Source organism: Tigriopus californicus, chromosome 8 (assembly GCF_007210705.1).
Source record: "Tigriopus californicus strain San Diego chromosome 8, Tcal_SD_v2.1, whole genome shotgun sequence".
NCBI classification, from domain to species: Eukaryota; Metazoa; Arthropoda; class Copepoda; order Harpacticoida; family Harpacticidae; genus Tigriopus; species Tigriopus californicus.
This window is the reverse complement of record NC_081447.1, coordinates 548,050-570,371: the sequence shown is the minus strand read 5'-3', so window position 1 is coordinate 570,371 and position 22,322 is coordinate 548,050. Positions and strand designations below refer to the sequence as shown.

At 44.8% G+C, this 22,322-nt stretch overlaps 3 protein-coding genes across 3 annotated transcripts; all 3 read left to right on the top strand.

Annotated features, from left to right (window-relative positions):
• The first annotated feature begins 4,458 nt into the window (after positions 1-4,458).
• Positions 4,459-9,157, top strand: LOC131884883 (FACT complex subunit SPT16-like). Its single transcript, XM_059232778.1, has 10 exons — positions 4,459-4,868; positions 5,101-5,685; positions 5,751-6,017; positions 6,102-6,437; positions 6,505-6,877; positions 6,951-7,152; positions 7,220-7,601; positions 7,681-7,995; positions 8,065-8,234; positions 8,302-9,157. The coding sequence occupies exons 1-10, from the start codon at positions 4,800-4,802 to the stop codon at positions 8,885-8,887; spliced, it is 3,285 nt and encodes a 1,094-aa protein (XP_059088761.1). The 5' UTR covers positions 4,459-4,799; the 3' UTR covers positions 8,888-9,157.
• A 3,341-nt stretch (positions 9,158-12,498) lies between these two features.
• Positions 12,499-17,401, top strand: LOC131885330 (glycine receptor subunit alpha-4-like). The gene is made up of 5 exons (XM_059233354.1): positions 12,499-12,745; positions 12,829-13,103; positions 14,277-14,641; positions 14,774-14,850; positions 15,739-17,401. Exons 1-5 carry the CDS (start codon positions 12,602-12,604, stop codon positions 16,549-16,551), a joined length of 1,674 nt encoding a protein of 557 aa, XP_059089337.1. The 5' UTR covers positions 12,499-12,601; the 3' UTR covers positions 16,552-17,401.
• Positions 17,402-19,452: 2,051 nt separating this feature from the next.
• LOC131885331 (cell adhesion molecule 2-like) lies at positions 19,453-22,322 on the top strand. Its single transcript, XM_059233355.1, has 6 exons — positions 19,453-19,797; positions 19,867-20,208; positions 20,541-20,581; positions 20,994-21,086; positions 21,384-21,615; positions 22,137-22,322. The coding sequence occupies exons 1-6, from the start codon at positions 19,728-19,730 to the stop codon at positions 22,274-22,276; spliced, it is 918 nt and encodes a 305-aa protein (XP_059089338.1). The 5' UTR covers positions 19,453-19,727; the 3' UTR covers positions 22,277-22,322.

The following is a 22,322-nucleotide window of genomic DNA, read 5'->3' as shown; positions in this document are numbered from 1 at the left end:
ATGCAGGACCACATTTTCCCTTGAATTTCCTTCACTTGACATGCCATATTGTAATAAAATATCAAGGTTGACACTTTTGAGCCCTCCAATCCATTTGCCATGCACACACACACACACACCCCTCACATGCATTTATTTTCTTATCAACCCTGACAAAAACTTTTTTTTTTCTTATACTTAGCTATCCTTAAATACATTCTGAAAAGTGAGAGGCAAGCTAAAATTCCAAAGTTGCAGAATAATTTCTTCAAAAAGGGTTGCAAATTAGAAAATAGTTTTGTAGAACTTTGAATTTAGTACTTGTGGCCAGCCTCCAAAGAAAGTTGGATATTTTTTTTTTTTTGGTTTGGTTTTTCACGGGCTTTTCTAACCGCTAAAGGGAATGTAATCCCCAGTACTATTAAAATGAAAGATTATAATTCGTCTATTTATTACCTTTCAATTTTTATATGATATTTGGTCTACCAACGAATTTGAGTTGGCAGACCGAGCTAATCCTTGAATGTAGGGTTGATCTGGAATGCTATCTAAAAATTTGTCCAAGTCTGACTTGAAAGATGCTACCGGATCAACAAGGCCTACGTATTCCCTACGAATATCAGAGGGAAGCAAATTAAACAATGAAGGAGCCCGAGAAAGAAGAGATGTGGACTTCATTGTTCGAACTAGCCTGGATTCTCGAAGACTTGAAGGTGCTCCCAAAACGCACATTAAGCCTCTACGGTCACTAGAATTGACCCTAAACCCTGGGTTGGGACAAAGCTCATGGATACTTTTGAAAACGTACAATATCAGATACCTTTCGTACCTTCTCTGAGTACTGTACAATCCCAACCGTTCTAACCTTTCCCAATACGAGAGCTCTCTCATTCCTGTGATGTTCCTAGTGAAACATCTTTGGACTTGCTCGACCTTTTGCAAACCTGCTGAACTCATTGGAGCCCAAATGGGTGAGGCGTATTCAAGATGTGGCTGGACAATCGACTTGTACAGAGTTAGCATCGTGATGCTATCTCTGGACTTAAACGTGCGATATATCCAACCACACATTTGAAAAGCCTTACCCACCTTCAGCTGGATATGCTCATCGAACTTTCCATTATTTTGGAGGACTACACCTAGATCTTTCATAGATGAGACCTGCTCAATATCTTTACCTCCATTATCTACGAGTGGAGTATTTAAAGGAGTTGACCCAAATGTCATTGAGCGGAATTTCATTCCGTTCAGGGCCATATTACTCTCAGTTACCCAAGAGTAGATTCGATTTAAGTCCTTTGCAAGGCTACTGGAATCTTGGCCATTCCTACCAGAAACTAACTTTGTATCGTCAGCATAAGAAGAGAGACTGGCAGTGATACTAAGCTTTTGAAGCGGGGCAACGAATATTATAAACAAGAGGGGCCCTAAGATCGAACCCTGGGGAACACCTGACTTGACATCATGTATGTCACTAAGGGATCCCTCAACCTTAACCAATTGCTTCCTACCAGAAATGAAACTTTTTAACCAATTGAGAACCCTGCCTTGGATCCCAATTTCATGGAGCCTGTTAACTAAAAGCCCATGATCTACCTTGTCAAAGGCCTTGGCAAAGTCGAGATAAACTACATCAACTGATTCATGACTCTCTAGTCCCTCAATAACCCGCTCAATATGTTCAATCAGTTGGGTAACCGTGCTAAAATGTGCTCGGAACCCATGCTGGCTAGGAGGAAGGACTTCATGAATATCAAGAAATTCAACAAGTTTGAACTTCATGATCTTCTCAAACACCTTCGCAATATTCGAAGTGAGAGAAATCGGCCTGTAATTACTGGGGAGCGACTTATCTCCCCCTTTAAAAATTGGAACAACATGAGCTAACTTTAGTGAAGATGGAAACTTGCCCTGATCCAAGATGCAGCGCATCAAGTACGAGAAAACAGGAGCGAGAACCAGTGAGCATCTCATCAGAAACTGAGATGTCACACCATCAGGACCAGGAGAGCTGGAAAGCCTCAAGTCCCTTATGGCCTCTAAAGCATCTTGATCTGTGACTACAAGATCATCTAAACGCTCAGCTTGACTAACCATGTCAATCTCAACAGACTCATCTTCAGAGCAATGAGCTGTTGCTTCCGAACTCAGTGGGGTTGAAAACACACTAGAGAACTGATCTCCAAGCATGTTAGCCATAGTCTCTACATTGCTAATGGCTGCCCCATCAACCTCAAAAGGCCCAACAGAGTTTTTCATTTTTCTCTTAGAGTTCACATAAGAGAAAAATGCCTTTGGATTCGACCTGACCTCCTGAACCACCTTACTCTCAGTTTGTAACTGGTCATATTCGATGGAGGCCTTAATCTTACCCTTAACTACGTCCAACTTTTTTTGGAGACTAGCCACAATTACTGGATTCGAAGTGCTCTTCAGCCTTTTTGCTAGTTTGCAACTCTTTTTGAACAAAGTCTTTCTATATTTTGGAATTTTTGTCCGTTTTGAATCAAGGTAGAATTTAGGCCTCCAGAAATGAGAATGATCAGTTGAGAAAGGAGAGTAAAGTGGCCAAGGAGGTCAGGTCAAATCAACTCAGTTCCTTCTGAGATGCTCTTGTGAGCATCTTTTGAGCATTAGGTGGGCAAGGTTTGTAATTGGTTAAGAAGTTTCATTTGTGTAGGAAGCAATGGATCCTAATAGAAAGCAAAGGATTGGCAAGGTCTATAACATGACCACTAGAAATGCCAGCATCAGAGGGTCATGGTTGGATTAGGGCTCTGTGGTAGAAGAGTACAAGCAGGAAAAGCGACCTCTGCAGCCCTTAAGATCCAAAAAACGTCGTTTGTAACAAATGAATGAAGTGGTAACCCAATGACAAACACAGAGAGTATGACGTCAGGGTAGCCATTTTGGCAATTGCATGTTGCTCCATGACCGCTGCCTAACTGCCCCAAGGCCCTTGCAAGAGAGGTGCCACAGGCTTGCGCCCCTTTCTAAGCGGCTCCAGGTCCTTGCGACTGAAAGGTTGGGTTAATTCAGGTTAGATTAAAAACAGTGAAGATCTTTCCATATAAAATTAATGTTAGGTGCTGTCCAAAATCCGGTGTCTAGATTTAGTTATCTCTCAAGCCACGGTAAGACGTGATAAATAGCCAAAATGTCAACACTAACGTCATGTCTTGATGTCAGCTGGCGCAGAATATCTTTGCATTGTCATTCGGTTGCCGTTAAGGACTATAGAGTATCGAGAAGAGTACGTCGATGAGACCAGCGCATCATTGCCGTTGAGTTACCCTTCAGGCACCATTAAACGTACTTTGAACGTTTTAAATACCGCTTTATGAGCCACTTTTGCATGTTTTGTATTGAAAAATGCATGATATGAATTGGCTGTTGATGTGATTGTAGTTAGTGAAATTTGAAGAGTAACTTAAGCCTAGAAATATCACTTAAGGCACGAGTATTTAGATAAAAACCAGTGGCTCTACCAGTTATATATGGCTTTTAAGTACAATTTAACGAACTTTGAACGTTTTAAACACCACTTTACAGGCCAATTTCTACATTTTCTGTTGCAAAATACATAATTTGAATCCAGTGTTGCTGCAATTGCTGTTAATGATGCTTGAAGAGTAACTGAAGCCATATGGACTTGTCAAACTCAAGAAGTTCGCAGTATGATGACTCACACCTTACGAAGCCCCTAAAAGTTGTGAAGGCGAATGACCGACCCATAACCCAAAAGAAGTACGAATAAATCGTCGGAAGATGCATTGCGAAATTCGTAACTTTGAGACGGCCAATCTTCCAGGCTCAAACATTTACCAAAATAAATAAAAGATCTGGGACCCCGGTAAACTCATTGCTCTGGAACGGAATTGAAGATTGAACCGCAACCGTACGTTGAGAACTCACAGAACACTAATTTTGATCCATGAAGCCCATTCGCTCAATGTAGAATGTCAGGCCCGCCCTCTGATGGTCGTGGCCCTCTGCCGTCGAGCAGCCACACTGACCAGGCTCAGCCGGGCCCTTATATCGGGGCCACCCTCAGGGCTGGTCTCTAACCCCTTCCGACCGAGCCTCATTGATCTCAAAGACCGGCTGAACCATGGGCTGGACGGGCTGGGGCAGTCGGCCGGCTACTCAACCTGGGGGCTAGCCGGCCGAGCTTGGCGGGAGAAAACAGTGAGCCCCATGCCGCCAGCGTGACGGCAAGCCGGGCGAGGGGGCATCGATTCGGACGCATACCTACCCCTAATATCCGGTCCATCCGAGAAACGGCGGACAATGGACCCACCCCAGCCATGCAGGGAAGGTTGATTAGTCTAGGGTTGAACGTGGGGGTGCTAGCCGGCCCCAACGTCCCATGGATCAGGGCGGGGAACGCGGGGCGGGAGTCGCCTATGGTCACCTTCGTCAACATTGCCGCCGAGAATTTCAGTGCCTGTCGTACTTATGGCCGTGCTAGTGGGAACTTGGTAGTAGTAACTACGCGAGTGAAGACTAACTAACAACGCATTGGTCCATCATTTCTCCAGCCAGAAATCGGCATCAGCGATTGGTGGGGCGTGTCCGAACGGCGGGGACGTGGTGGGCGTGTACCAGAACCAAGACGGCCGGGGGTGTCGAGCCGTGAGTGATTGGGTGTGGGGGTGTGATTGGACCTCATCATTCAGCCCGATCCGACTCACGCCTTGAGCCTCGATCTGTTAGCCATCCAGGGACCAAAAAGCCCAGCCAGTCAGTCAGTCAGTCAGTCAGTCAGTCAGTCAGTCAGTTAATTCATTGGTCGATCCATCGATTGATCAGGCCTCAACATGAGCGGACTCAAAATGGACGTGGAGGCGTTCTTTCGCCGAGCCAAACGGTTCTACCAAGTCTGGAAGGTGAGAGTCCACCCTACCTCCCCTTTGATCCCTCCCCTGTTTTAGTTGGGCCGATTGAAACCAATACCGCTATTGGTTGTTGGACCTGGGCTGGTCTGGCTGTTGATCAGCCGTTTTGAGAGTCTTAGGGTTCGAGGGGCCTGGATGGGGATGCCACGAGTGGGGGCCTCCATTTTCATGATGTTCATGATGAATTATGCCCCGGCTGATTGTGATTCTCTTTGTTCCGCAGGATCCGAGTTTATCTTCGTATCCCCAGGAGTTATCGTCCATGGATGCGTTTTTGTGCGTGGTGGGGCAAGACGAGGACACGGTCTACGCCAAGTCCGTGTCTTGGCAGACGTGGTTGGTGGGTTACGAACTCACTGACACGCTCATGCTCTTCACCGAGGGCGCCGTCCTCTGCCTGGCCTCCAAAAAGAAGATCGAGTTCTTGCGGGCCCTCGAGAGTCCGCCGCCCGCCTACGAAGGCCACGTGCCGCCCGTGCGTCTGCTTATCCGCGACAAGGCCGATAATGACCGTAAGAATTTTGACAAGGTGCTGGAGGCCATCCGCGAGTCCAAGCAAGGTGCCACCTTGGGCATCTTTGTCAAAGATCAAAAGTTCCCCGGTACCTTGCCCACGGCCTGGCGCGCCTTTTGGGACAAAGAAAAGGGCTCGATCGCCAGCCAAGACGTGACCAACGCCTTGGCCTACTGTATGGCGCCTAAGGAGGAAACTGAGCTAGCGGCCACCAAGAAGGCCGCCGGCGTCACTTCTGAGGTCTTTAGCAAGTTCCTGAAAGAGCAGATCATGGACATCATCGATCAAGATAAGGTCCGGCTCCAGAATCAAAGGCCGAGTGGAATGTATCCAACTATAGTGGTTCTTATTCCTTGCAGTCCGTGAAACACTCGAAATTGAGCGAAGGCGTCGAAAAGGCCATTGTGGACAAGAAGTACGGACAGAACGTGGATACCTCCCTACTCGAAAGCTGTTACCCGCCCATTCTCCAATCGGGTGGCAATTACAAGCTCAAGTTCAGCGTGGTCAGCGACAAGGAAAACGTACATTTCGGCGCCATCATTTGCGCCTTTGGGGCACGATACAAGTCGTATTGCTCGAATATCGTGCGAACCATGTTGGTGGATCCGTCCGATGAGATCCAGGTATATAAAGCTCGTCTGTCTGGACAGACCATTCGAATTCAATCTTGGCCACGTGGCATTTTCATTCATCATTTCTTTCGGCAGAAAACTTACGAGTTCCTGGTCTCCCTAGAAGAACACATTTTGTCCAAACTGAAAGATGGCGCCGTTTTAGGCAAAATCTACGACAGCGTCGTGTCCATGGTCAAATCTGACAAACCCCAATTGATGTCCGGCCTGACGAAGAATTTCGGGTTTGCCATGGGCATCGAATTCCGAGAAGCCGCTCTGTCCATCGCCAAAGATTCTCAGGTTAAGGCCAAAAAGGGCATGGTGTTCAACATCAACATTGGCTTCTCTGGACTCACCAACAAATCTTCCGGAGACACCAAGGGCAAGAACATTGCCCTTTTTGTCGGTGACACGGTCCTCGTGGGCGAGGTAAGATATTGGCATGTCCTCCACAGTGTTGAAAAAGAGAATTATTTCATGAATATTCATTCTCTAGGGTGCCCCGGCCACTTTGCTTACGCCAAGCAAGAAAAAGATCAAGAACATCGCCATCTTCCTCAAAGACGCCGACAGTTCGGAAGAGGAAAAAGAAAACAAAAACACCCGAGGGGTGGATCATGAGAGTTTTGGGCGTGGCAAGCGATCGGCCGTCTTGGACCAGAAACTCCGACAGGATACTACAGCCGAAGAGAAACGGAAAGCCCATCAACGGGAACTCATGCAGAAAATGAACGAGGAGGCGCTCCGACGAATCAAGAGTGGAGGCGATACTCAGGAAAAGGTCAAGGTCCGGAAAGCGCCCGTGTCCTACAAATCCCCGGGTCAATTGCCCAGAGAGAGTGAAGTGAAGCAGCTCAAAATTTATGTTGGTAAGTGGGTGGTACAATCTTCTTCTTGGATGCGTTCTTTAACAAGGATCATGATTGGGTCGGAACATTCTAGACAAGAAGTACGAAACGATCATCTTACCCATCTTTGGCATCCCCACGCCGTTTCATATCGCGACCATCAAAAACATCTCCACCTCAGTCGAAGGAGACTTCACCTATCTTCGGATCAATTTCTTTCATCCCGGCGCTTCCATTGGCAAAGAAGGCGGAGGAAGTTTCGCGTACAATCCCGAAGCCATCTTTCTTAAGGAATTGTAAGTCACCAGGAATAGCATCAATTCAATACGGGGACAATCTATAGACCTTCTCGACCTTCAATAGGACCTACCGAAGTACGAATGTGCGCGAGCCCGGCGAAATCAGTGCGCCCAGTTCGAATTTGAACACCGCATTTCGATTGATCAAGGATATCCAGAAGAAGTACAAGACCCGCGAAGCAGAACAAAAGGAGATGGCAGACCTCGTGGAACAAGACACTCTCGTCATCAGTACCAACAAGGGTAATCCCAAACTCAAGGATCTCTACATTCGACCGAATATCGTGCAAAAACGTCTCTCCGGAGTCTTGGAGGCACATGGCAACGGCTTCCGATACACATCCATTCGAGGCGACAAAATCGATGTTCTTTACAACAACATTAAGCACGCATTCTTCCACCCCTGTGATGGTGAGATGATCATTCTCCTTCACTTTCACTTACGGGTAAGCATACATTCATGTTCCATGAGAATCGGCTTGCAAGAGCGAAGCTGCAGTTTGAAGAACCTTTTGGTCTTTGCAGAATGCGATCTTATTTGGCAAGAAGAAGCACACGGACGTGCAGTTTTACACGGAGGTGGGCGAGATCACCACCGATTTGGGCAAGCATCAACACATGCACGACCGAGACGACCTGGCGGCTGAGCAAGCCGAGCGAGAGCTCCGCCACAAATTGAAGCAGGCTTTCCGAAGCTTCTGTGACAAAGTGGCCCAAGTGACGAAAGACGATCTGGAATTTGACGTTCCGTTCAGGGAGTTGGGTTTCCACGGAGTACCCTTCAGGGAGACGGTGCTCCTTCAACCCACAGGAACGAGTCTCGTGAATCTGACCTCTTGGGTGAGTATGCCAGATTGGACGTGGCACTCATTACAGGTGTGATATCAAAGCTCTATTGGTCGCTTTCAGCCCCCGTTCGTGATCACATTGGAAGACATTCAGTTGGTACACTTCGAGCGCGTCCAGTTCCAATTGAAGAATTTCGACATGGTGTTCATTTTTAAGGATTACAACAAAAAGGTCATGATGGTCACGACCATCCCGATGACCATGTTAGATCACGTCAAGGAATGGCTCAAGTAAGTCCGCATCAGCCATCTTTATCGAGGTTCAGTTCATTGGCAAACATCTTTTCCTTTTGTGCAGTTCCGTTGATATCAAGTACACGGAAGGCGTTCAATCGTTGAATTGGCCCAAGATCATGAAAACCATCGTGGACGATCCCGAGGGCTTCTTTGAATCCGGAGGATGGAGTTTTCTGGATCCCGACAGTGACGGGGAGGAGGAAGACGACGAGGAAGACTCCGAAGACGAAGAGTTCAGAATGAGTGGGAGTGCGTCGGACGAGGCCTTTGACGAGTCTGAGGAAGACTACTCCTCCGAGGTATCCGAGGAATCCTTTTCCGAAGAGGAACTCGACTCGGACGAATCCTCGGGCAAAGACTGGTCGGACTTGGAGCGTGAAGCTGCCGAGGATGATCGTTACGACGACACATCTGAAGTCCCGCCACGATCCTCCAAAGAAAAATCCAAGCACCGATCTTCCCCCAGTAAAAAACACCGATCTTCGGACAAATCCGCCTCCTCTTCTCACGGAGGAAAACGCGATCATCGTGATCGCGGGGGTCGTGATCGCGGGGGTCGAGACCGAGATCGCCATTCAGACAAGCGGAAACGAGAGGGCAGCTCAAGTAGCAAACACCACAAGACCCCGAAGAAATCCCGAAGATGAGTTGCTTCTTCCCTCCAGTACTCCTATCGATAAGTTTGACATAAACGAGTATTATGACGCGTACAACGACGATCGCCGGTCGTGATTTCAACGTGGATACCACCGTTGGGGTCCTCCGAGGAGAGGAGAGTGTGTGCGTTCTTGCCTCACCCTCGTTGACCATTTGAAAGATCCACCGTTGCCCAGGACCTACCAGACACTCTCGCACCTCACTCCAGATGTAACTTTTTATGTACGAGTATAAGTAAAAATAAATGAGTTACCTTCGAAGGATTGCTCAAGCACGATTTGTTTTTCCTTTCGTCTATTCGCCTATGTTCACGGTTCAATAGACCAAGTAGACATATCAAGTTTATCTTGGACAGGAAGGCTGGCCAAGACGATGGGCTTTGCATCAATGTCTTCAAATTTTATGTTGTCATCACAATGTAACGTTGACTCGCTTTCCTCAATTCCCTTAACATGATGCTGAGGCACAATTTTGTCATATTGGGTGTTAATTTTATAGAAATAACGGTGGGTTGGTTAATACTATGCAAAATGTTTCTAGACGACCTTAATAAACTGGATTCAACTTCAGTTCATACTTCATGTACTAAAAAGTTTCGAGTTTTGTCACGAATTACAATATAACAAAAATAACGCAGAATGCATTTGTGGCAGTCAACAACTTCTAGTTTCCGTTAAGGGATGTTGATTCTCACTCTTCCAATGGAAAGTATCCTTCCAAATATCAAGCAAGCTGAAAACAGGGAATATATTTCGTTGGTTATAAGAAGCGCAATGAGATCGAAGAATATCCGCGGGCTTGAAAGGAGAATTGCAAACCATCTCATAATATTGAAATGAAATTACATTGGTTCGTATGAGACAGTCGGTCGTCCAGGTATGATGTGAGATAAAGGTTGAACACGTAAAAATCCGGACATGAACAATGGTGACTTTCTCAGCGTGTGCTGGTAATTTTTAGAAACTTCAATGATATATAACCAGACATAAGGGTAATTCTAATTAATAATACTATCTAGCAAGTTTTATCTATCTTAAAGGGCCAGAGAGACCTCACTTTGCTCCTGACCCTAGCCATCAACTTCTGCACGAGGTCAGAATCGACCGTCCTGACTGCTCATAACCATTTCATATTGCATTCGTCTTTAGATTTTATGATCACGTATGTTTTCTTCAATACTCCTTTCACAAATGACCAAGTTTCTTAGATTGGTCGTATTTCTGGGTTCCATTGTTTGGCTGCAATATTGATTTCATTTTGTTCTTACTATTCCATTCTGCCTTAGCATACGTAGTGACAACTTGCCAGTTGGGCCAAAACAATGCCTCTACATACATTAAGTTTCCTTATTCATGTGATCTGGTCAACTTGAGCTTTCTATTGTAGGACCTTAACTCTGACCTTCTTGACCTTTTGAACAAAAGATTAAGATTTCTGATTCTCATGTCCCCATCTCTGCTTGAAAATTGGTGGATTTGTTTTATAAATATCAAATGATTTAAAAAAGTAGCACCGCCAACTAATCGGTGGAGAATAACGTTTACCTTCAAGGCGGCAATTCACTACAACGTATCTTGGGCGAGAGCCCTGGGATTGAACCCATGTTCCCGTTCATGACAGGGTCGTGCGTTAACCAACTGCACTTATTACTCAAAAGTTGCATTAGAAAACGTAAACATTTAAAAAGGAAACTGAAAAGTTTCACTAAGGTCGTGGCTGAATGTGCATGAAACGCACCTACAAGTTACAGAATGTATACCGGAACTCGTGGAATCAATTTCTGAGACAAACTCTAAAAGTTGCAGCCTGTCGAGAAGTACAAATTGATCTAAAGCTTGATTTTTTTTTAAGTGAACCGTCTCTATGGCAGGAAAGAGACAACAAAATTAAACTCACTTACCAGAAGAAAACGTTTTTTATCTGTTGTATATGCAAATATTATAAATAAGAGGTCCAGGGAATATACATCAAAGCCAAAAGGTCAGAGAAACAATGTGAGTTTTCTAACCGAGAACATAAAGTTTTTAAATGAAATATCTGACGGAATGTTTCAAAAGCAAACCTCCTCGATCTCAGAATCCACGTGGGTCTTGAATTTTAGAGCAAATAAAAAGGGGGATCGCAACGTCTCTCTTTTTTTTCAAGACAAATTGGGCTAGAGAGTGGAACGAGTGGAACCATGTTGAGTGGGATGGAGAAATCAATCATCTTGCACATTGCGAGATTTGAGAGACATGGATTCACAAGCAGGCCTAACAACAAGAAAAGGCGGCTTGAGTTCAACGAGGCCCACCAGACGATGGCAAAGTCGTCAAGCGGATGGCGGCAACATCGTGGCCTTTCGAATCCGTTCAAGCCCCCGGCCCAGACACACTTTAGAAGAACACGAGGAATTCAGATGGACAAGCCAACAAGTCAGTCGCCAAGACAGCCAGTAACGGAGCACGGTGGTTACATTTTCTGGTTAAGTGTTTGCTCAAATGCCAAGACATCTAGATATGCTTTTCTTTGTCAAAGAGACAAAAGGAACAGCTTTTTTGTGAAATACACATATTTAAAAGTAGCCCAGATAAGTGTGTAAAATAACTTAAAGTCCATTTAAATAATTCATTGTCAAAAACGTAGTCAATCAGTATCAAACGTACTCTTGGTTATGTATTGACGTAAATTTTCATAAACTTGTATTCAGCAGATGCTTAGTTATTACAACTTGAAAGTGGCGTTTTACACCTTAAAACATCAAAAAATGACCCAATTGTGTTTCCAATTATTTCCAAGGCATATTATGGTCGTTTTCAATAAAACGGCAAGAAATAACATTTTTCCATTTTCTTTAGAAATTCTTAAAAAGCTAAAAGTAGCAAAAAATGTCACTTGATAACTACAAAACATGTAAAATTGCCTTTCATTTTAGTTAAGTACCTTACTCTATCTTGCTCCTAAAGTATTTGAACGATACATGTGACAGTTTAATTTTCAAATTTTTCACTTTTTGCAATGATTAATTTCTACGTACTAGCGATGTTTTTATTCAACGCTTGTTTAATTTTGTCTAAATTCAAGATCAAGCGTGATTAAAGTTGTGATTGACAAGTATGACATCACAATTGTGAAATATTGACATAAGTAAGTTTTAAGTTATATCAGAAACTTTTTCGGGGTTTTCCACCTGTTTCAAAAAAATGAAAACTTTTCATTTATATTTTAGGCAAAGAAAAAGAATATTATATGTCTTGGCAATTGCCTTAAGATATAACCGGAGTAATTTGTAATCAAATTTGATGCAAATGCAATCTTTGAAAGCGTGATATCTTACCGTTTTCTCAATTAATTTGGAATAAAATTGTAGCCGGAAACGCGAGTAGGGTTACTCCCAACATCTATTGATAACATTTTTGAAATATTATCTCTCTGTAGGTTTTAAGTGGATTAATATACTAATCTGAGCTAAAATACGAGACAAGAAAATTTAAAATGAGTTGCTCTTTTTGTTTCAATAACAACGAAAATCGTTACTAGAGGTCTTGGCATTTGCACAAAAACTTTATCACTGTTGTGGGTACCACCGTGGGAGGAAAAGGGGAATGTGAGTCCGTGAACTTTGCTTGTCGCCGTTGCTGTCCCTGATCGGTGTTTGTGTGTGGACATGTTCCCAGTCCCAGGTCTCTGCCCACAACAGATTTGGGGCAAACGGGAAAAGCAAAATGCATCATTCTCTGTGCCTTTTTATGGGATTAATTTGTGTGATATGGCACACCACTCATGGCCTCAAGGACGAGATCTTGTTCCAAAAGGGCTACGATTCGCAAATGATTCCCATGTCGACCACCGATGGTTCTCCACTGCAGGTATGGTTCAAACGGATATTTGATAATTGGGTCAATACTCGTATAACTGACCGTGATCCTTCTTTGTTTGGCAATTGAACCAGATTAATGTGTCCATCAATTTGAGAAACATCATGGAGGTGAATGAGAAATCTCAGTATGTGGTTTTGGAGACCTCGTTACGATTGGTTTGGATCGACCCTCGTGTCGATGTGGTTTTGACCCCGGATGTGGGAGAGTTCATCTCTCTTAACGACCAGGAGCTGATCCAAACGTTTTGGATCCCGGACATTTTCGTGGATCAAGTCAAGAGCATGAGGGCACCTACCCTAGAGAGACGACCTGCCACACTGAGAATTCACCCTGGCGGCCGAATGAGGTACTCTCCAATCAATTCATTGAGACGTGTACCCTTGCCAGCAAGCTAGTTCTTTGCAGATAAAAACAACACTTGCGGGCTGCGAATTATTGCAGTTCGATTTGGGCGTATGAAATGATTCTTCTTTCTTTTCAAGGCTTAAAAGACGCAAGAATGAAAGGATGAAGGGTTAAGGGCAAAGCCAGATAACCGAGCAGTTTGATATTAAAGAAAATTAAGAAGCCGCATAACACTGGGAAAGGGAAAACGATTTTAAAAAACGTTGCGTCAAAGAAATGGGATGTTTTATGTGGGATATATGATTGTACAGAAGCAGAGACTCACTCATATCTTTGGACTTGTCAATCTTAACTATACATTTGAAAGCAAGCAATAGTATGCAAATGACACAATGACGTGTTCACTCGAGGAGGCAAAGACTTTACGGTCACAGTGTATGCGTTTATGTCCAAAAGTTGGTTTAATTGTGAATAAAGCAAATCTAACAATTTTTGTTTTTACATATTTTGACCCATTTTTTTGGCTTTGGGTGGAAGTTACAAAAGAATTCTCCGCTTTTTGTGATAAAAGGAGAAAGTGAATCTGAGTCGTCTATAAGTCACAGTTAATAAGACCAATAGGAATCTGTGTTGATGGCGTGGATTCAAACCCCGTCGCCAGACTTACCTCTTTACTGAAAGGGATGTGTTTTAGTGGTTGGCACTATTTCATATTAAGCGAGAGAGGTCCCTTGTTTGAATCTCCACCCTGACCTTTTTAACGAAATTTTTAAATGTTAATCTCACTCACAAACAAAGGGCCAATCTAGTCTTGCACGAAAGAAGCCAGTTGAAAGGAATGGTCAAGGACTATCGTGACCGGTTATGGTAAAAATTAACTTTCTGCCATTTCCTGCTACCATTTTCTACCAGGTGGACGAAAATGGCTTTTAAACCTTTCTCATCCCTGATTGCAACGCTTGACTACAAACACAGATTGATTGATTGATCCATATGACGAAAAAAAGGTGTTTCAATTTGCATAAATGACATGTACTCTTAATCCTAGCTTCTATGTCCTGGAGGTAGGAAAAAGTTTTTACGCGTCTGACTCACCCTTTCTTAACAATGACACATACGAGTATATTCACCTTTTTGCTTTGAACCAGTGATTTCTTTGATGCCTGTTTTATAGATACTCGTCGCGAGTCAATTACGATGTGGCATGTAATATGGACTTTCACCACTATCCGGTGGATAAGCAAGTCTGCGAAATCAAGTTCGAGAGCTTTGGCTACACCTCTGACCAGATTCAGTTTCAATGGGACCCCGTGTCTTCCAACGTCAACCCCAACATCAGCTTGGATCAATTTCAAAGCGAGATCGTGTTTGAGAGCTCCTACGCCACGGACTACTACGCCAAGAGCTACCCGGGAGTGATCTTGCGCATTCACCTGGCCCGTAAGATGAACTACCACTTGATCCAGACGTACATTCCCAGTTTCCTGTTTGTCATCATCGCCTGGCTTTCGCTCTTCATCAGTCCCGAAGCCATTCCAGGTTAGTTCTTCTTTTCGCTTTGGAAGGAACATTTATCTCCGAAGGAAACGAAGATTCTTCGATCCTGGCTTTCACTTCTTGTGCTCCACACATCCGTACGAGCCCTAAGATCTCTTGGTCGATTCGTTCTAGGTCGTGTGTCTATGGTCATGATGACTATGCTGACTTTAATGTCCATGTTCAGCGGAGTGCGTCAAAGCACGCCCAAGGTGAGCTACACAACCAGAAGATCACGGGAAAGAAAAATACAACACGTATATCCCTTCCCTTACTCGATTTAATTAATCAGACCTTCCAAGGTGAACATCGGGATCAGCGTGTTAACCGAACTAAAACAATGCCATCCAACAGTTCACTAAGATTGTAGTTTCATCGGCTCGTGGGAGGGTGACCGTTTTTTTTAGTGTCCAAGTTTAATGCCCAATGAATTTGTCAGAAAATGAGACGCCAAACGGGCCGGAATGAGGCCAAAAATGCGACAAGAAGTGCCCCACCACCATCTTCCCAACCGGACTAATTGAAGGGGATTTTCGGCCCAACCTCGGTCGGCAATTTGCACACAAAGGCCACTAACGAGAATTGAATTTGGGGACACCTTTCTTGCCGCAGCCACTGAAGAAAAAGGAATTAAGTCATTATTCGTTGGCTTCCTACGTATGCTGGGTAATTTTTTCAGTGGGTTGGTTTCCTCGAAAACTAAAGTAATACGTGTGTAAATTAGGTCACTTATTTGAAGGAAATCTATCCTCGTCAAACCCGAATTCAGGCTTGAAAGTTGGAGGTCAAATAGAGTATGGTCGAAAAGATGTGTTCAATTTTGCCTTGCACCCCGCATGAAATCTTGAGCAAATAAGTAAAAGCTTGATAATTAAATCAATTGAATTGCCGTTCTCAATGATATCATTGAAACCAAGACAGTTTTAATAATCCTCAAAAGACTGGCTTCCTTTTCTTGGAGCTACTCTCTCACACGATCTGAATACGCAACATGAAGATTTTATCATAGGTAGAGTATATTAGTCACCTTCTTGAGCATGTACGAGCCAGCTTTGTGGGTTGGTAGCTGCAATAATTACCATGTGGTTTTGTTTTTTCAGGTGAGCTATGTGAGCTTCTTGGACATTTGGATGATCATGTGCGTTTTTTTCATCTTCCTGGTTCTCATCGAATTCTCCATCGTGTCCGCCATGATTCGGAAGGGCCAACGAGCCCAAGCTGATCGCATCGAAAGGTTGGGTCTCATTCTCATTCCCACCCTGATTCTCATCTTCAATCTGGCATATTGGTTCTGGTTACTTGCGGCCTATAACAATTCACACCCACCCACCACACCAGACAATCATTCGTTCATCCCTTGTATACGTATACCGATGCTGCTCACTTGGTATGCATGTCGAGGAGCTCTCGTTGGCATTCCAATAGTTGGAGTCATTTCCAATAGTTACTCTATCCGTCCGTCCGACCGTCCAACACCTATCCATTCACGTTCGTTGGTTGTAGCAAACGAACGAACAAACCAAGGAACAAACGAGGGAACGAAGGAACGAAGGGAACAGACAGTCAAGACAGCTCAAGAGTCTCCCGATTTCGTCACAAAAGCAGCTAGCAGCATGCAACGTATTACAGCCTACACAGTAGCACGTATTGGTTTAACTGGCCCTTGGTCGGTGATGTCACATCCGGCTCTCATGGGAGTCCTCAGCCACGCAATCGAGGATGATCATGAATATGAGAGAGTGGTCCTCGTTTTCTCATTCCCCAATTCAACTTACGAGCTGAGACCCACCGTTCCATTTTGGGTTGCTCCCTCGCTCGTTCCATCCTTCGTTCCTCCTTGGGCCGTTCCATCTGGATCAATTGAGAGAAGAAGTGAAAGAGTGTCAAGTGTCCCATTGTTCTCATTCGAATAAACGATTACCGACCGAAGAAGAGGAAAGAGAGAAAGAGAGAAAGAGAGAGAGAGAGAGAGAGAGAGCTACTCCATTGGTCCATTCGGCCTCCTGGTCACCATCCACCCAGGAGCACTCCATCCGAGAGGCTAGAACCACTCCATAGAGATTACTCCAATGGAATAAGATAGTTGCCTTCAAGGGTCCAGTTCCAATAATGTTATTGGAAATGCTTCGGTTGTGCACGTCGGCGCCACAGTTATTATTGGGATTCCCTTCTTTTTTTCCCTGTTCAAGCCAGCCCGTCACAAGGATGGCAGTGGAAATCCCACCAGACTTTTTAGGCATGGAACACTACTTCATTCAGAGTTGGCCAGCCAAGGTTTGGAGTGTATCAATTTCCAAGTGGAAATTGGAAGGGAATAACCACAACCACGACCAGTCTTATCATGACCATGATGACGATGACGAGCATGATGATGATGATGATGATAAGAGGCAACCAACATTTAAGTCGTGGTTCGAGTACTTTTCTGGACTTGGAGCAACTTTTTTTCCTCTTATGTCTCCCAAAAAGCAAGTTCTTTCAATGATTCTTTTTTACATCTTCATCTTCATTCAGCATTTGCTGACGTTCGAAAAGAAGAAAAAAACTGCTCCGAACATTGACTGAATGATGGCAATCTACCTTCAGAGGTGCACAAATACTCTTTGACTCAATATCCTTATCAGGCACGCACAAAAAATATCCCGATGTGGCACATTCAAATGGTGTGACCCTCCCCTAGTTTTTTATTGTCTAGCATCCAAACACGGAGGATGTTCGACATGATGATGATGATGATATGGGAGGGAAAGTTGTTTTAAATGAGACTTAAGCCCAAAATCCGGACATGATTCTTTAACCTGATATAACAATGACTTGCAATCCATGGGTTGATTTAGAGGGCATAATATCTGGCTTGTTCTCGCAAATCACTCGGTAGCCTGTAGGTCAAGAACAATACGAAGGTCGACCATGTTTTGCCTCGTAGTGCGTCGTCACCCTGGCGATCTTGATTCTTGACAGAAGTGATGGACGAGTGGGGTCCAAGTAAAGTTGGAGAATCTCTACCCCAATAACACACCACTGCCATTGCCATTGGCTTTGCCTTGAAACACACAGATCGAACAAGAGATCAAGCCAGATCATCTAAGCAGGCGTGCTCAGAAGCGTAAAAAAGCCCACATGAATGGACGGATTCTCGTGGGTACCATCTTATCATCCTTTCTGAGCACCTCCAAGCACGACTAGTTCCTGGGATGAGAAGTTTTCCCCAGTGGAACATTTTCTAGACGGCTAGGCATTGCTGTGTGATCGAAAAGACGAACAGAATTTGGCGTAGGCCAGCTTTGGGTCATAGAAGACTACAAATAAGAGATCAGAGTTATGGCGTTGATTTCAGGACTTGACATTGCAAATCCGGAGATCCAATCTCCGCGCCTAAGCCTTGCAATGGCGTCTTTTTTGGTCCTTTTCTGGGACCAAGTCGTTTTTACCACTTGAGAGTAGTAAGGTTGAAAGCTATGGCAGATCGGTGGCTTCAAGTGGCCCACCGGTTCGTTACTTCCCTAGTTTAAGGAGATCCATTTGGGAGCAGATCCACAGGTTAGGCGCTAGCGTGAGCTAGATGGATCAATCTGACCTTCTGCCGCGAGCTTAACTGGGACAGATAATACGAACGTACGAGTAGATCTTGAGCTTGTTTCATGCATGCCAAGTCAGTCCATTTGAGACATATTTCTCGTTGGTCGGTTTAGCGGCTTGGACTTAAAAGCCTTGCGTTTCCGGGCATTGGGCTCGTGGCCAACTCCAGTCAGAAGAGGTTTGACAATGTGATACTTTTATCGATAAATGGTGAGGGATTTTGTCCATAACTTACGTCCTGCTTGTTGAGAGTCGTTCTATTGGGTTTACGAAATGTCTTTCCAACACTGGGGAAAAACGTAAACATTTGCGTAACAAAAATGAGCCAAAATGTCACGGCTGTTTCTTTTTGTTTTGTTTTTCTTTTACAGCTTTCCAATATTGAAGGCACATTTAGATTGTGCAAAATAAAAGAAAAAAAAACCACTAAATTACAGTGCAACTTTAAAACGACCCGACTCGTTCTCGCGATTTCAAAACCAAACCAACCATCAAGCCCAAAGTAGCAACATGCGAAGAGGACCCAACGTGGAAAAGCCTACAAAATATCGAAGTTGTTTCGCCCCCTCCCTCTCTTATCATCTGGGACCCCTCAAGAATCTTCGAATTAAGATCAATGTACTTTTTTGAGGGAGTGTGTTCAAGAGGGGCGAGATCCACATTCAGTGGGGTGGGTCTCGGTACCATGTTGTCGGTGGAAAAGACGCTAACTAGGTACCCACTACCCTCTCCCTATTCACTATCCTCTCTTTCCCTCTCTCTCTCCCTTTAAAGACGACAGCACCCCCACCCCCCAATCCGGTTCAGAAAGCCCCCATAACTTTCAATGGCTTCTTTTGGGTAGAATTCACTTTACGAGGCGCATTTCCTCTTAGAACTGCGATAACACTGGAGGAAATCCACGATTTCATTTCGTCTCCTTTCCCACTCAGGGATTGTCTGTCTCCTCGCTCTCTTCCATTGGAAATCTTGGAGCCCCATCATCTCGCCAAAGATGTCGTCTTCGTCCTCGTCGTCCTCTTTCATCTATTGCCTGCTTCTTCGCGGCGTTCCACCCAAGTTCCACTACAAAACGATCTTGTCAAGTGGAAAGCCGTCCATTTCCCCCATCATGCTGTCTGTCTGTCTGTCTGTATGTGTGTGTCTGTCGGTTTGTCTGCGTATCAGTTTTGTTCAAGACTTTATCGTTGGTTGCGACGTGCGTGGTTTTTCCCGCCAAAACAGGAAAAAGGCGCGCGGAGCGTCAAAAGGGATTTTCGCTCCCAAACGCCGTTGGTGGAGAATTCTCGGAAAAGATCCACTTGGATCCACGAAGAAGATCACAGAGAGGAAGGAACGGAAAGGGAGGAAGCAAGATCAGTTACTAAATTGGTTCCATGAGAGTGGGATGATGTTGCTGGAGCGGGGGAAATTCATGGAGAACACGAAATAGAATTTATTGCTGCCCTTTTATCGTGTTTGTGAGCGTGAGTCATCGGTTTTGGCTGGTGGAGATATCGTCCTTGCCAACATGGGCTCTTTGATTATGGCTTCCACGTCGGTCATATCGGGGTTTTTATGTCTAATACTTCTCGCATCAAGTAAATAACATGTGACTCATGCCTATCATTGAGGTGTTTCCACTCACTCGTGGCTCTCTTCACTCCTAGATTGTCATGGGATCCTTCTACAAAACGTGGGGGTTCCATCCTACGCTGTTCAAGGGAAAGAGGCCGTTCTCACATGTGACTATGATCTGGAGGGACAGGCGTTGTACTCGGTCAAGTGGTACAAGAACGGGCTAGAGTTCTTCCGATTTCTGCCTGGGAGCGCCCAAAAGATGACCGTCTACGCCCGTCCGGGGTTCTTCGTGGTCCAGGAACAGTCGGACGCCTTCCAGGTCACCCTGAAGGATCTGACCATGAAGAGCACGGGCAGATATCGATGTGAGGTCAGCACGGAAGCGCCGTCATTCGCCACTGTATCCAATTATGGCGATATGGTCGTTGTGGGTAAGTTCCTCTTTATCGTGCCCCTCATGATTTAGAGCATTTCGGGACGAACAAAATGCATCAGGGCGGGACTGGGGTCCATCATCCATCTCCATAATTGGACCATCATCCTCGTGTGTGAACACGGGTTTATTTGTTGACCACTCACATCAATTAGGTTGAAATCGAATTCAATTTTGAAGCTTGGTACATCGCATATGCGTTGTCGACAGATTTGTAGTCCCATAACTGGCAGAAACTTATCGAGACAAGATGGCTTAAGGGTGCTAATTCAATATCTCAATGATCTCCGTTGACTCATCCATCTCGCCTTCTCTGTTATTCGCTTCTAGTTCTCCCAGATTCGGGTCCAAGCATCCAAGGCGGACAACCGGTAAGAGCCAACAAGAACCAGTCAGCTGCTAGCCGCTGCCCTAACTTTTAGCCCCCAATAAAGGACATAGGATGTACCCCTCACCCACCCACCCCCTCTTTTTCTTTACCATCACTACCACTACCACCATCACTATCGCGAGGAAAGAGAAGAAGAAGTCATTTGTTCATCCTCTCAAAGTACCTAGTTGACAATCTCTGGGGCTATTTTCTCAACGAGACAACCACGGATGAACTCGAGGAACGGGGAAGGGAAACGGAGACAAGATCCCTCAAGATAGGAGGGGGAAAGGGGGGATAGCTCCTGTTCTGTAGTTAGTTCACTGGGAGCGAGAGGGTATACCAGGGTCTGCTGCTTCGCTAGCCTCCATGTGTGTGTTCCCACTTTCAATCATTTTGATTGGTTTTTACAGCGCTACGAGTTGGGAGATGACGTGGATGTGAATTGTACGTCCAAGGCGTCCAAGCCTGCGGCTGATATATTTTGGTTTATCAACGGCGAACCGGTAAGAAAGAAAAGGGAGGGGGATTGACAAGACTATTACTGCCCGAGTGTGACGAGCTATCAATTGTCCATTTGAACACAACTGTAGTCGAATTGGAATTTATAAGATAAATGATCAAGAACTCGTCTTCAATTTATCCCTTCGCCCCCTTTTTTCTTGGGCTTTTTCAGCGTTTTCTCCAGCTTACTTGAATCACTCTGAACTTTGATTCCAGTCATGCTCGATGTTTCCACGGGTTTCTCTCTGCCAAGCGATTTCTTTCTCATTTCAATGTGCACCTTTTCTCTCACATTCCAGGCTGACGAGGCTCTGACCCAGGTGTACCAGATTCAAAATACCAGCCGAGACTTGCACACTTCAACGGTGGGCCTGAAATTCAAAGTGGCGCCGGAGCATTTCTCCGAGCGTGGCGACATGAAGCTCAAATGCACGGCCACCATTGCTAGCATCTATTGGAAGTCCAATGAGAAGTCGGCGGAAAATATCAAACAGAAACGCGATTTTCAAAGTCTCTATGAAGCTCCACCAGGTAAGAATGGTTTAAAAAAGGCCATGAATGGCAAAACTTGGATAGCTTTAGCGTTTCTTCCATTGCATTGACAAACACTTTGAGCTAAAGGCCCACAGCCGTTCATGTACCAAGCTAAAATGAGGAAATTGGGCGAAATAAGGCAACATATCCTTTGGTCTTGGTCTTGTTTTCCGTGTCTGTTGAATGAACTAACGGGTACTGGCCCCAAATGAATGTTTATTTCCCAAAACACCATTCTGTGTTGCTTGCTCGAGTCCCTATGCAGTCTTGGCTTGTTTATTTATTTGTTTGTCGGCGACTAGCGACTCCCAGCATTCATTGTTGGCTCTCTTTCAACGGCCAAAATCCTGGAGGCTTTGCCAATTCAACAAGTGTTTGAAAGAGTGTTCGTGTTCGCACTCTCTGGGTGTGTTAGTTCTATATCTGGCTGGATGCCTGACTGGGTAGACAGAAGGATGGCGGGAGAGAGGCAGCTGTTCCAAATAAGAGGCCACTTAGTTCTCTTTTGTCTTTCGCAGATTCCTCTGGTCTCTCTTCCACGTTGGGTTTCAACCATGCCGTCAGCAAGTGGGGCTCATCCTCGTCGTTACCCGTCAAGATTCTAACTTTTGGCCGCCAAACCATTATTGTCATGTTCATCGCTTTGCTATTCCAATAATCTTACCAGAGCGGACAATAAATCACTATTACTATTTACAAGAAGA

What these genes read in the sequence shown, in the direction of transcription:
- LOC131884883 (XM_059232778.1), top strand. Translation starts at nt 4,800, where the DNA reads ATGAGCGGACTCAAAATGGACGTGGAGGCGTTCTTTCGCCGAGCCAAA. An exon ending in GCCATCTTTCTTAAGGAATT is followed by an intron (nt 7,153 to 7,219) that starts GTAAGTCACCAG and finishes GACCTTCAATAG; the next exon opens with GACCTACCGAAGTACGAATG. An exon ending in CACGTCAAGGAATGGCTCAA is followed by an intron (nt 8,235 to 8,301) that starts GTAAGTCCGCAT and finishes CCTTTTGTGCAG; the next exon opens with TTCCGTTGATATCAAGTACA.
- LOC131885330 (XM_059233354.1), top strand. Translation starts at nt 12,602, where the DNA reads ATGCATCATTCTCTGTGCCTTTTTATGGGATTAATTTGTGTGATATGG. An exon ending in CACCCTGGCGGCCGAATGAG is followed by an intron (nt 13,104 to 14,276) that starts GTACTCTCCAAT and finishes CCTGTTTTATAG; the next exon opens with ATACTCGTCGCGAGTCAATT. An exon ending in CAGTCCCGAAGCCATTCCAG is followed by an intron (nt 14,642 to 14,773) that starts GTTAGTTCTTCT and finishes GATTCGTTCTAG; the next exon opens with GTCGTGTGTCTATGGTCATG.
- LOC131885331 (XM_059233355.1), top strand. Translation starts at nt 19,728, where the DNA reads ATGGGCTCTTTGATTATGGCTTCCACGTCGGTCATATCGGGGTTTTTA. An exon ending in TGGCGATATGGTCGTTGTGG is followed by an intron (nt 20,209 to 20,540) that starts GTAAGTTCCTCT and finishes ATTCGCTTCTAG; the next exon opens with TTCTCCCAGATTCGGGTCCA. An exon ending in GGTTTATCAACGGCGAACCG is followed by an intron (nt 21,087 to 21,383) that starts GTAAGAAAGAAA and finishes CTCACATTCCAG; the next exon opens with GCTGACGAGGCTCTGACCCA.